Below are 14,910 nucleotides of genomic sequence, written 5' to 3' on the forward strand. Positions count from 1 at the left end.
GTATCATGATGATTCGTGCCCGCCATCAAAATAAGGATATTACGACTGCTGCCCAATGCTCCCTGAATACAGTAAAAACAATCAGGCATGAACTAGAGACTTGCAATGGTGACTACGAGGATGTAGCAAGAAGAAAGATCCCTAGCAGACGATCTGATTGCGTTCGTACAGCAGAATTCCTCGCAAATCTGCAGGAACAGGTGTTGAAGAACCCTGGCATTGGAATTCGGGCTTTGTTCGTGGAGTTGCTAACTGTAGTCAAGCCCTGGATAACAAGGGTAGCCAATGGTAGGCCGTATGTATGGCAGCAGGATTCGGCCCCTTGCCACACCTCTGGGAAAAGTCAAAAATGGTTGTCTGAAAATTTCTACGACTTCACCAGTCCAAATGTTTGGCCTCCAAACTCCCCAGACCTTAACCCCATGGATTATTTTGTATGGGGCGCAGTTGAAAAAGACACCAATCGCACTTCCAGTAATACAAAAGCCCAGTTAATGGATAAAATTAAAACAGTTTTTGCGGCCCTTCCCAGGGAGACAGCATCAGCTTGTTCGAGGTTCCGAAGCAGAATTGAAGCTGTGATCGATGCTAATGGTGGTTATTTTGAGTAAATTTTGTTGATAGTATTGTAATTAACTCTGCCTGTAATGTTTTTTTGTCAATTCATTAAATTTAATAGATACAAAGAAGATTTTCTTTTTCCTTACGAAACTGTCAAATTTATCCCGAACACCCTGTATAACATACTGTTTTGTGTAAGAATTTCATTTCTCTAGTTTCGTTTTGTGATTTCTGTGTTCCATATTGTACTTCCATACAGTAGAGAAGATCTTTCCAGAACTTCATTATACTCTTATTCTCCTATGCCTTTGAACTTTGTTAGGTTTGAAAGGATAATTGATCATATAATGTCAGCTTCTTTTATATATGTTATAGAGCAGGGTTTCTCAAACTCTGTTCCAAGGAACACTAGTGTTCCGCAAGAAGTTCTGGAATTTCTCATTATACTCTTATTCTCCTATGCCTTTGAACTTTGTTAGGTTTGAAAGGATAATTGATCATATAATGTCAACTTCTTTTATATATGTTATAGAGCAGGGTTTCTCAAACTCTGTTCCAAGGAACACTAGTGTTCCGCGGAAGGTGGATAGATGTTCCGCGAGAAGTTCTGGAATTTGTCATTTTAGTTTTCTAAGCATTTTTCATGAATAAATATTTTATAGTAGAAATATTCTGAGGAGAATAATATTCGTGAATATGTCGAAAGCTCAGAACCCAGAACGCCTAATAACATCTGTGTATCGGATTATAACAATTGATGGCATATCCTCTGTTCTCAAAACTGAAGAAAATGACATCTGTGTAGCAAATATCAGTGACTAAGCGGCATATTTTTAAATATAGAAATATTCATGAATTATCGTTAATTTTCACACATCGAAATCTTTCAACAATCGGGAAAGAGAACACCACCGTTTATGATCGATCATAAAAATTGCCTGCAAGCCGATTACAACAATGGGCGGCGTGTTCTCAAAACAACGAAATAACATCTGTGTTGCAAATGTCAGTGACCAATCAGCAAGGAAGTATAAAGAAAATTTTTCACTGAAATTGAAGATCAAGGTAGTCTGTATCCGGTTCTCAAATCTAGTAATACTGAATACTTTCTTCGCAAGTTCGTATTGCAGTGTGTAAGTGCTTGTTCTGAAACCAGAGTGCCGTGATTTTTTTAAAAGTACTAGGAATACAGATTTAAATTCTAATATGAATAAGAGACAAGGCACTTTGTTTAATTTTGGTATTAAGAAATCTCTTATTGAAGGTGTTTGTGACGGAATCGATAGTGAGTCATCCATCCACCTCAAGCCTACAAAGATCTCCAGGATGTACAAAGGAGGGGAAAACTACCAGTATACAGGAGAAAAAGTCTCCATTCACTCGTAAGTACTTATAATATTAAAAATGTTTAGTGATCAGAATGGGATATGTCAATGAAAATCAGCACAAATTAATTTAATGATGGTTTAATAGATGTTTAATTAATTATCAATTATTAATTAATGATAAAAACCAGTTAAATTACTAATTTAATTATTAATTACTACATTACAAAATAATCAAGGTGTTCCGTGAAAATTTCAGGATTTTGAAGTGTTCAGTCGTAGAAAAAGTTTGAGAAACTCTATTATAGAGCATCCGGGGTATTTGAAGCAGTTAAGAAAAAAGCAATCTGGAAAAGGGATTGGATGACATCTCACAAATGTCATGGGAATAAGCTATCGAACAATAAGATATCTGTAAATAAAAGAAATATTGATGTACCATTAAAATCAGATTCTTAACTGTTTAAATCAGATATATGTCAATGTCACAAGCTCCTTTCAGCTCAAGATATTAAACCAAATGTTAAAAGAGACTCACTGGATTGTAATTAATCGAAATACATAAATAATAATATAACGATCGATCACTAAAAATATTCAACCATAAACTGTATTTTTTATGTTAATGGAACGCAATCCGATACGTTCCATAAATATATAAAAAAAATCTACATTGAACTTGATACGAAACGTAATTTTTTAATTCAAGGTTTGCGTGTATTTTAAAGTACAAGAGTGAGTGGGGAATGACATTGTTATTTACTGAACTGCGACACCAAAATCCCTTCAGGCATGTTGAGGAAACGCCGTTGAACAATTACATATCCTTGGCATATAAGCAGTGACAGAACATTCAATTAGTAATATCTTTTATGTTTGTTTATTATTTATTTTAGCGTCAGCGCTATTAATATAAGAGTTATTTATTTTAATGTCACCCAAGTTCGCCTCGATAGACGCAAGTCATCATGAAGTGGCAGAATCGGAGACCGTTATCAAATTCCCTTCGTTTTTGCAGTCAATTGTAGTTAATTGTACACCTGAACAACCCCTAACGGCGACCTATCGTACCAGAAGAAGAAGCGGTACACGTTCGCCTTACCTGAATGTTTACGAAAAGTATGACGCCACGCCCCGAAGTGTTATTTGCTTTTTTATTATTATTATTTCGTCTTTACTTTCCTTTTAAAACACACATATATAATAATTTGCCTTACTTTTAACGTCAATTACAAAATAATTTAGTTTTCGTTTCACTACAGTCGATCATTAGGCTTAACCACAGCATGCTGGGCCACTTTGGTCGGTGACACACCTGAGTCACAAATCGAGTAACCTGCTCATATCGGAAAGCGATACATTTTGTAGCTTTGTTTGTGTGTTATCATCGTTTCACGTGAATCAGTCATCCCGTTTTAAACAACAATAAAAACAGTCGATAGTAAAACTTACCTGATTGAATAAGAAAAACTAGACAGAAACAAACCACCGTGAATGAAGACAATAAGCAAGGCGTCATTGTAACGTTCAAGTGGCTAACATCTCAACGAAGCCACACTCACAGTAAACAGGTAGCCATGGAGGTTGCTTGCGTTCTTGCGCCTGCACGTGACTTCTATTGTCAACCAATGAAATCGGTCTGGCGTCACGCGGCTATTTGAAGTTGAATCAAACAGGAAGTTTTGTTTTAGTGATGCATTCAAATAACGAAAAACCGGTTCTACGATGGCAGAAGCATCACGCGAATGATATTGTACGAACTACAATAGTTGTTGTCAAGGGCAACGAATTACATCGAACGGATGTATTAATATTTAATTGTACTAGTTTGAAAACAACTCTTAGCACTCTAAAATTTACTGAGAACTCTGTCAGTAGGAGAATATTTGTTTTCTAAGTTCCAGTCTAGGTTTGAATTCCTGTGGGAGTACACTAAGATTCTCAGTTGCAGATAAGTTGCGAGCCCTTAAGGGATACGAGGTTAACTTTGACGTTAAGCTGTAGAAATTCTCTACTTCTTCCCTCTCCTGAGTGGTCAAAACACCTATAGCCTTTTCTCCGGAAAACTTGATTTATTGAATGTTAGATAATTCTTTTAGAAAACTTAAAAGTATGCAGTTAAAGAACACAATGCCGATAAGCTAAACTTAGATTTAGCTTATCGGCATTGTGGAAGGGGGGGGGGGGAGAATGGGTTATTTCTCCTTAAACCAGATTTCTTGACCTGTGTTTACACAAAAATATGCACTCACCGAATCTCGAGGTAAGGGAGAAATAGTGCTCGCTTTGCATTCTGTCTTGGATTCGCGTAGACTTTAATTTTTTTCTCTTGGTTAGTTAGATCTGGATTCTACTCGATCATGAAGTAGACAAACAACTCTGATAACCCAATGATTCTGATTTAATGGGGGCGGGGGGGGGAGATTCTAACGGATAAATAGAAACGAATGTTGGATTCTGTTATTTTGAATTGTAGCTGAAGCAATCTACGAATATGACACCAGTGTGTTATATTTATTATGTCAGTTATTTGCCTGCGTTATTCTTACCGTGATGAAAAAAACTGAATTTCCAGAAGATAAAAATTTTCCATCTCCGTTTAAGACCAGCTAACTCACCTCCATTTTAAAACAACCATTATAAAACTTCTTCGTGTATATTTCCTCCTGGAAATTTCCAGACATTATCTGTGTAATTTTTTTCATGCGAGACTTGATTAAAAAAAAAAAAAAATAGATATTACAAAATCAGCTCTAATAACACTTATCATATTAACGTTCGAGAAAAAAATTTTTTTTTGAAAATTCCTTGATTATATTTAAAACAAAACAGAGATTTCACCATTTTCTTCTTGGTTGTACTGTGTAAATTGGACTTCTCACTGGCACTCGCCAAACCTAAAGAGATTGAAATATTTTATAATATACTGACTTGATCAAGGTAATAGTAATTAGACCAATTCATAGTGATTCATTCTCTTGCCATACGACAATGGCACATTATTATTATTATTGTGAAAATGATATAAATGATGAGGATTGCAAATATGCATTGCAGGTTTGTTTTCGTGCAAATCAGAATATTTTATTACATTTCAAACATGAACATTTCCTTAAGTGGCCTATATGGTTTTGTCCATTTTTTATTTATTTTTCTATATAAATTAAAATCTGTTTGTTTACCTACTCATCTGCTGCTTCATTTACCTGGAAAGGAACTTCATAATCTATAAGGATATATAAATAGATTTGTTTCAGCCGTATTTCCCACCCAAACAATACTATCCCGGATAAACGAAGATGGTATCAACCCTAGAATATACAGGGTGTTCGGGATAAATTTGACATATTTATAATTAATTATATTTTTCCGTAAGTTACATGTATTAACACACACTTCTCTTCATTTAAAAGTTTGGACCCTTCTTCATTCATATACAAGATGTCAGAAAGGATGGATAGCTGGAACCCACCTGAATCATGGAAGAGAATAACTTGTATCATGATGATTCGTGCCCGCCATCAAAATAAGGATATTACGACTGCTGCCCAATGCTCCCTGAATACAGTAAAAACAATCAGGCATGAACTAGAGACTTGCAATGGTGACTACGAGGATGTAGCAAGAAGAAAGATCCCTAGCAGACGATCTGATTGCGTTCGTACAGCAGAATTCCTCGCAAATCTGCAGGAACAGGTGTTGAAGAACCCTGGCATTGGAATTCGGGCTTTGTTCGTGGAGTTGCTAACTGTAGTCAAGCCCTGGATAACAAGGGTAGCCAATGGTAGGCCGTATGTATGGCAGCAGGATTCGGCCCCTTGCCACACCTCTGGGAAAAGTCAAAAATGGTTGTCTGAAAATTTCTACGACTTCACCAGTCCAAATGTTTGGCCTCCAAACTCCCCAGACCTTAACCCCATGGATTATTTTGTATGGGGCGCAGTTGAAAAAGACACCAATCGCACTTCCAGTAATACAAAAGCCCAGTTAATGGATAAAATTAAAACAGTTTTTGCGGCCCTTCCCAGGGAGACAGCATCAGCTTGTTCGAGGTTCCGAAGCAGAATTGAAGCTGTGATCGATGCTAATGGTGGTTATTTTGAGTAAATCTTGTTGATAGTATTGTAATTAACTCTGCCTGTAATGTTTTTTTGTCAATTCATTAAATTTAATAGATACAAAGAAGATTTTTTTTTTCCTTACGAAACTGTCAAATTTATCCCGAACACCCTGTACATAATTCATCATTATCGTCATCATCATCATCAGTGGCTTTAACAGGCACTTAAGCGCCATATCCTTCCAAGTATCTTTGGACTTCCCAACTGTAATATGAGGATAAGGTGGTTACCGCTATGACTCTAAGTGTGCTATGTCTGTAGATGCGTCTGTCCATGGAGCGGTTTGCCTGTTCTGGGGGAAGATAAACCCAAGTTTTCGGGCGAAAAACCTCCCTACCTCCGTATGAAGAGGTAGGGAGGTTTAACTAACTAATTAACTCACCTTTCGTTGAAAGAGGCCAGATAAAAGTTCCTCACGTCACTGAAGGGAATCGAACCCAGGTCTTTCCCACCAAAGGGCTTCGTCTATACCAGTATTGGCAAACTTTTTTACCCAGGGTCATCTTTTTTTTTTTTAAATATTGACGTTGTTGATGTGCCACTTGCCTTTTATATACATGCATTATAAATTTAACTACATAATCATACATGGTGACTTATACATATCATATTAAGCTATTTATTTAATAAGGCATTGATATAAAATCTATGAATTCATATTATACAATTAATTTAATAAACTGAAATTACAAACTTTCATTACATTTAATGACTTTTCTGTTGCTGAGTACTGGTAGAAAGTTGTTTTATAGAAGGGCTATAGTGTGTATATTTTAATGCTACACAGGCAACGCTCAAATCATTGCTCAACCTATTTCTCCCTTTCGATTTGATATTATTTAAGGAAGAAAATAGTTTCACAAGAGTATGTGGATGACAAAATATTTAGAATAGCTTTAGAAAAGATTTTCAGAGCATGAAAGTTTTCGGGAAGGCTATTCCATACGCTTAGAATTTCACAGTCTAAATTTTTACACGAGGTATCATGCAGATGTTCCCGCTCAAGTTCTTCTAATTCAGGGGTCGCCAAAGTCATTTGCTCGTCGACCCCTTCAAGCGTTTCTTGACTTTTTATCGACCCCCTATATTTTACTATTACGTAATTATAATAGGACAAGCAAAAAAAGACGCTTATGTGAGATTTTAGATTGTTTATTTTATAGTTACAGTGTTTATTGTATGTATAATATAGTATATATTATTATATTACTATTACTACTACTATTACTATCACTAGTAATATCACTGGTATTACTAGTGATATTAATAAACTACTGGTATTACTACCAGCGCTGCTCAACTCTTCAACATAGAGAAGTTTAGTTCGTGAATGAATAACGATTGAATTATAATATGTATGTTGATGAATTTTAGAATTTTCATTAACGCTCACTTGTATGTCGATGCGCAAAAATGAGACTGGGATCGAATACTTGTAAGTATCAGTAAATAAGAACCACGCACGTGTTGCAATCTCGCTCCCACTGCGCCGGCCGGCAGGAACCACCACCAACATCCGTTTATTGGTAAATATGTCATTTTGGCCTACTTGATTGGCCTCAGTAACTATTTTCATGACCTTATTCCATCTTACAGATCCTATTCATGGACCTGTAAGATGGAGGTACTGATCTCATGATTCACTCTTAATTGCGTTGTCATTACCTCCATGTCTTTTGTCATGGAGGTAATCCAAGTTAACCAAATTAAATATTATCCATACAATGATGTCTTATATTTTTCTGTCGACCCCCAATCGACCCCTTAGCCCGAATCGACCCCTAACAATGTCATATCTACTCCAGGGGGTAGATATCGACCCCTTTAGCGACCACTGTTCTAATTCATTTCTAAGAGCAATAAACTTTCTTTTCCAGATAGGATTGCACTGGAAGTCGGCTAGTTGCATTTCTAGATCTTTTAAATCCAACCACTCAAAGCCATCTAATTTAAGATCCATGAATTCTGTTTCATCAGGATACTTTATGAATCGGATGTTTGTTCCAACATTCGAAATTGCTCAAATCTAGAAGAAAACTGCTTAGTTACTGACTTAAAACTTTGATAGATTGGTGGATATGTTGTTCACGATTTTTGCGGCTGGTTTCATTAAAACAATTTTTCACTCTTGGAAAATACTTGAAATTATTACTTTCTAAATCACATTGAGATATTTTGAGTTTATTCTCAAAGGCCTTGATCGTGCCAAACATAACATCGACAGATTTTCCGAAACCTTGCAATTGTATATTAAGTTCATTCAGGTGCAATGAAAAATCTGTGAAAAACATCAGCTTACTGAGCCAAGCAGAATCGTTCAACTGAGAAAATTTGTGCTCCATGCCCTTCGTATTTAAATATAATTTCATTTCATTTAAACATTCAACAAACCGTTCAAGTACTTGGCCACGACACTCAAACCATCGAATATTATTGTAAATTAATAGATCATTGTACACTGATTCAACTTCGCTTAAAAGTGAATTAAATTCTCGTTTGTTTAAAGCCCTGGCAGCAATAAAATTAGTTACCTTTGTCACAATTCTCATCACATCATCCAAACCCTTTAAGCCTAATTCCGCACACAGTGTCTTCTGATGTATAATACAATGGAAGCAAACCGGGATGACCAACATATTCTGTAAATTGTTTGATAAAACCAACATTACGGCCAACCATATTAGGCACGCCATCAGTTGTAATCGAAAATATTTTCGATAAATATATCTGTTTCTCACGGAACACTTGAACAACACAGTTGCATGTCATGTTTTGATGTAAATTTTCTAACTTTATCAATTCCTCGTGCATAAAATCACCGTGAACATACCTTGCAATAATAGCCAAACGAACTGATGACGTAATATCTGTAGTTTCGTTGAGACAAATGGAAAAACAATGGCATGAGTTCATGTCTTGTTGTATTTGATTTTCTATACCATTCATTGATAGAACTCTGTCTTTAATAGTATTCCTACTTAATGGTAACTCTTTCATGCGCTTTACAATAGCTTCCTTATTATGAAAGTCCTCAAATAAAAATGGTGCACACTTTACGAAAGCTTCTTTAATATAATCACCATCACTAAGTGGTTTCTCATGTTCAACAATAGTATGTGAAATACTGTAACTTGCGGCTACTAAATTTGAAGGTCCTGAAATAAATTTAATTAAAGTTCCTGATTGTGATTCTGCCAGTTTTAGATGTTGCGATATGTATTCTTTGCGTTCTTCAAAAGTTTTTTCTAGGAGCCATTTGTGCTTAGTTTCAAAATGTCTTCTTGCATTCCAAGTTCTACTCCCAGATAGCTCACCACACAATTTACAGAGAACTTTATCGCCTCTATCAATAACACCATATTGTTCAGTCCAGGCATCTTGGAAATTTCTTCCACTTCCTTTCTGTGATAATTTTAGTTTTTTATTAGTGCTAGCTGTCATTGTAAAAGGGTTCACAAATTAAAAAGGAGCACAATTATATACAGCGGTAATCAAACAGTAATAATTAATAAGAAATAACAATTACTGGAAATGAATTATACACCAGCAACTCAAATTACTTAAGTGGCAGACCATGCAAGACTACCACTACTTCTTTCAGCAGGGTTGCCAGATTTATTACCGGTACGTTCGTAGCAACCTTGTTGCGTTTTACTCTCTATCATGCTGCTAAATAGCAGCTATTTAGTAGGTTTTGTTGCGACGTCATCGTAAGTTGTTAATATTTGCATTATTTAACAAAATTTACTGAATTTATTGCAACTATAAAAATGTTTTCATTATTTACTCAGATAAATTCAATATTTAATGCTGCGAATTATATTTTCTGTTAAAGTGGTTTTTAATATGTTTATATTTAAAACCACTTTAACAAAAACTTGTATTACTCAGTCAAGAGACTTGGAATGCATGCATGAACGAATTTCACACAGAAGTCAAATGAAAACTTTAAGTTTATAATATATAAAGCACGTATTCAATAAGTTTGTATCATATAATATTAATAATAAGTTTTTATAAGTTTTTATAATATCATATGACTATGCAGAAATTATAATGATTAAGAAAGAAAACAAACTTAAAACGCTCGTTGTTTATAGGCTAGTCAAAATAAAATAGAAATAAGCTAACTACAAAATAAAATAGGAATAGGCTAACTACAAAATATATTTCTTTCAATGAACCGAAACCTACTTTTGCCTTAACTGAGAGCGATCTTACACGATTTATCGCAGTTTTTTCATCAGAATACCAATATCTTTCAACATCCAAGGTGTGTCACCTGAAACCTTCAAGTGTGTCAGTGCTCACACGCGTGTCATAGGTTCGCCATCACTGGTCTATACTGACTGAGCCACGGAGGCTCTGAATATACATAACTAACAGACCTAATACGCTGGCCTCATGGCCTTGGTCGCTTCAGCAGGAATTTCAGTTGAACTGAACCAAAGCTGTCACTCTCCGCTTTCGCAGATGTCGAGAGAGAGAGAGAGAGAGAGAGAGAGAGAGAAATTTCTGAAAATTAATTTAAAATGGATTTAAAAAAAAGAAATTTCTGAAAATTAATTTCAAATGGATTTAAAAAAAAGAGAGAAACTTATAAGCAAAAGCAGAACTGTTGCTTTTATACTGTGGTTTAACTAATTCAGTTGGATTTATTATTATGTGACACCTCCAGGGAATCCAAAGCAAAGACTCATCGGGGGAGGGCATTTACTCTACAAGTCTCTGTCTCCACCACTCAATCCACCAACTACAACTAACCGTAACTACACCAATGCGATCTACCGACCACCATCACCACTAGTATTTCCACAAAGAATCACAAACATTCATGCCCACGGCGTGATTCGAACCCGCAGCCGTTTGGCTGGAGAGCGGATACGCTAACCACTCAGCCAACCAAGCTGGCATTTGCAGTGTAGTTTGGGAAAAAAAAAATGAATAAAATAAAATACAAAAGGGAATTATTCAGTTCCATGAGATGAAGTATTCCTGTGATTACAATTTCATAAAAAATATCTAAATAAGAATATCTTACAAAACATACTTGTAAAAAAAAAAAAAAAAAACTCCATTATCTGGCAATGAAGGATTTTGACATTATCTGAGTATCTTAGCTGATCTCAGTGATTCTGACTTCAGAGAAAAGCTGTTTAGTAACCAGTTCACTTCATATATGCAATGGAATCAGTAGAGCAAGTGAACAGCTTTTATGTCTATTTTTGGCTGAACATAACTAGTCCAGTGACTAGAGTAGCATCTTAATTAATACACACCCGTACTGATGGCATTTTCTATTCACTGTTGTGAAGTGAACTTGTTATTAAACACCTTTTCCCCGAAAAGGTCACTGAGACCGGCAATTATCCAAATGATATAAAAAACATAATTTGTACATTGTGCATATTACTGACTTTTTATGTCTGATTTTAGTGACTTTCGGCTTACTGACTTCGCCAACCTTACCAACTTGATCTTACAATTGTGCCGGTATTTAAGAATCATTGATTAGAAATTTCACTAACTTAGTGAAAGCCTGAAATGTCATTTCAAAGACCACTGTAGTGTCCATACTTGAACAAGAACTTGTTAAAGTATGGCAGCCTTATCGATTATCCAGTGGTACATTGTCTAGATAGGTATTGATACTAAATTATTAGAATAGCATTGGGTTATCGGCAGAACTGTACTAGAGTGAAGCTTTCTCGTAATGATAAGAAAAGATTTATCGGATTCAGATTATTGAAATTTTTCAGTTTGAGTTGTAAGAAAAAGAAAACAAACAAATGTGTGCTTTATACCAAACAACCAGATTATGCAATAATGACATAGCTCAAAAATAAATAAATAAATAATACATGCGTGACTTTTTCTAGAATTCCGCATACTTCCTTAATTAACATCTACTGTCCAAGTTTAATTAATCAGCTACTTATATTTAAGTGGGTCATATAAATAAGCCAATGGAAATTCAGTGAATCTAACGGTATAATGCGTATCTACTTACTTCACCTAGCTGCTACCAGAAAACAATATGCGGTAACAGCTCCGAGCCAACTTCGAATTCTGCACCACAATCTCAGACTACTTACATTTCCCTATACATTTGCTAAACACAAGCAAATTCAAATTCTTTCTCAAATTATTTTTTTCGAAAGGGATCTGTGACGAAATGCCGTGAAAACTCATTTGTTGAAACAGGTAGTGCGTGCAGTTTTTCACGTGCAGCAAGTTCAAACAATACAATCAGCTACTGATTTTCTAAATCTGGAAAGAAAGGAATGATTCTATGTACTCGATCGTCTTATCACTCACTAATCATAACCAGAGCATCTGTAGTTCAGTCGGTATTAACGATGGTCTTTGATTCCGTTTTGCAGAATGGAAAAGTCGGGTTTTTCATCCGTAAAAAGGCAAACCGGCCAGAAGAACACTCACACAATTGTCCCATATAACACCAACCTTGCAGCCTTAGTTTTGCCCGTAATTTCAGAACAACCACAACCTGATCATAAACGTGGTTATGATAAAAACACCATACTAACTTATACCTTATAGACTTTTTACTTTGGAAATTTCAATTGAATATTTATTCATGCTTTGTTTGCAACAGTAAATAATTCATTTTTATCAGTTCTATTATTAATTCCTTTTTTTTTTTCTCAAATTTACTTTTCCACCACTAGCTACGATGTCCATATTTCTGTTATCTATCTACTGTAGCACTGATTATAGGGCTCAGGTAGTTCTTGAACTACCTGAACAAATCAAATCTTAATGAAATATTAAATAAATCCGCAAACTTGTGAAATGCCAGGAGTTGCACGCGATGTAATCTTTATTGGTATAGAAATATGTAAAGAAACTAAATGTAGGTATACAGCTAAAAAGCGGATGCTAAATCTGAGCAGTACGATTCGTTTTTATTATTGTTCTTGTCTTCTTTTTCTTCTTATTATTATAAGAAACCTTCAGAAAGTCAGAGAATTCTCGAGGGAGGCTACATATCACTCACACCAACTGTTACACTACCTGCACTCACCACTTCCAAAAGAAGCCATTCCAATCACGCACCACTCTATGAGAGAAAAATCTAGCTCTCACTCCATTCTCAACTTCCACAAATGTCCTCTCGTTCTTTCCCCACCCTCTATAAAATTAAAATTTTCTCTACTAGTATCCTACATGACCCTTTCAGAAATGTGTAGAAAAAATGGTATCTATCGTATCATTACTCTTTTTCCTGTTTGCGAGTGTCTACAATCCACGAATCAATCTGTACTCATAATCTATATCCGTAGTCCCGATATCGTTCTTTACACTCTCCACTGTATATGCATCACCTCGAAAACCAGGAAACTAGATCTGTGCACAGATCTACTCTATGAGGTTGTATTAAACCTGGTAAAGAGTCAAAAATGATTTCCTTATCCTTATATGTCAATGTTTGTTTCAGCATTAATGTTATTCTCTGAGTTATATTCGTAATATTTGCAATATGTCTCCTGAACTTAAACTTCATATATACTAAAACTTCAAAATCCTCACTCTGCTCAGTTTCTTCTAGCATAACCCACCCAATATACAAGGGCTGTTCGATAAGTCCGTGAAAAGTGTAAGAGATGGCGCCACCAGTACGTATCGAGGTTATTTTTAGTCAGATAGATCTATTACTCTGTGTTTGGCGTTCATTTGAATCGATCAAGTAACGTGATTTGTGAAAAATGGATGAGAAAGAATTTCGTGTAGTGATTAAACATTACTTTTTGAAAGGCAAAACGGCTCAGGAAACCAAAGCTAAGCTTGATAAACTTAGCTTTGGTTTCTGCATCTTCGATGAGTCTGATCGAAGGTGAGTCTGCACCTTCAATTAGAACGGCTTGTAAGTGGTTTAGTAACTTTCGAAGTGGCCATATAAGCACAAGTGACGCTGAACGTTCTGGACGCCCTCTTGAAGTCACTACTCCTGAAATTATTGAAAAAATCCATGATATTGTTGATGGATGATAGAAAAGTGAAGGTGCGTGAAATTGCTAAGGCTGTGGGCATCTCAAATGACCGCATAGACAATATTTTACATGAACATTTACATATGAGAAAACTATCCTGCAAGATGCGTGCCGCGTTTGCTCACACTGGATCTAAACTCTTCTGCAATTGTGACCGCAAAATTGTTTGATTTACGCTACGAAGTCCTTTCGCACCCCCCCCCCCCCATTCTCCAGATTTGGTTCCTTAGGACCACTGTCTGTTTCCAAACATGGTAAAATGCCTGGCAGGAAAGAGATTTTCATCAAACGATGAGGTGATTGCGAAACAACTGCCTATTTTGAAGAATTGGACAAATCATACTATATGGAGGGGGGGGGGATGAAAAAACTCGAACATCGTTGGGCTAAGTGTATAGACCTCAAAGAAGACTATGTTGAAAAATAAAAAATGTTTGTCCCAAAAAAATTCTGTTTTCTTCATTTTTGCACGGACTTATCGAACAACTCTCGTAATACGCCATTGGATATCTGAACATACCAGAATGCACAGTTCCATCTTATGCAAATCACTCTACAGGTCACGCATTCTGGTTGCCGTGCCTATCTTTGCATCATCATCATCAGCAGCAAGTAAGTGTACGTTTCCTGTCAAATTCTTCCCAGTATCATTAAAGATTGAATAACAATGGACCAAGGACTGATCCCTAGGATACACCACTGATCACCTTAAATCTTGCAGACTCACATCTCTCATATATATCACTTTTGATATGTCAGTCAGCTATCCTTTTATCCAAGCTAATAGTTTATAATCCAATTCCATATCCTCCAACTCATTCAACAGCTTTCCATACTGTATCATGTCAACATTTAATGTGCTAAAGATAGTAATCGATAGAATTCGACAGT

The 14,910-nt window shown here is 35.8% G+C and overlaps 2 protein-coding genes across 2 annotated transcripts in view; one reads left to right on the forward strand and one right to left on the reverse strand.

The window, feature by feature from the left end:
- Nucleotides 1–3,462, reverse strand: part of LOC150099539 (UPAR/Ly6 domain-containing protein crok-like) — a 32,768-nt gene extending 29,306 nt beyond the window's left edge. Inside the window, exon 1 of the mRNA XM_090403577.1 lies at nt 3,339–3,462. Coding sequence (XP_090259703.1) covers nt 3,339–3,405 — 67 coding nt within the window. The 5' untranslated portion in view covers nt 3,406–3,462. The remainder of the gene's footprint in view (nt 1–3,338) is intronic.
- Sec31 (COPII coat complex component secretory 31) overlaps nt 1–14,910 on the forward strand; it is a 486,555-nt gene that overhangs the window by 112,524 nt on the left and 359,121 nt on the right. The gene's annotated exons all lie outside the window — the stretch shown is intronic.

This window comes from Typopeltis vanoorti, chromosome 14 (assembly GCF_054136105.1).
Source record: "Typopeltis vanoorti isolate ZY-2024b chromosome 14, IOZ_Tvanoo_1.0, whole genome shotgun sequence".
Lineage (NCBI taxonomy): Eukaryota > Metazoa > Arthropoda > Arachnida > Uropygi > Thelyphonidae > Typopeltis > Typopeltis vanoorti.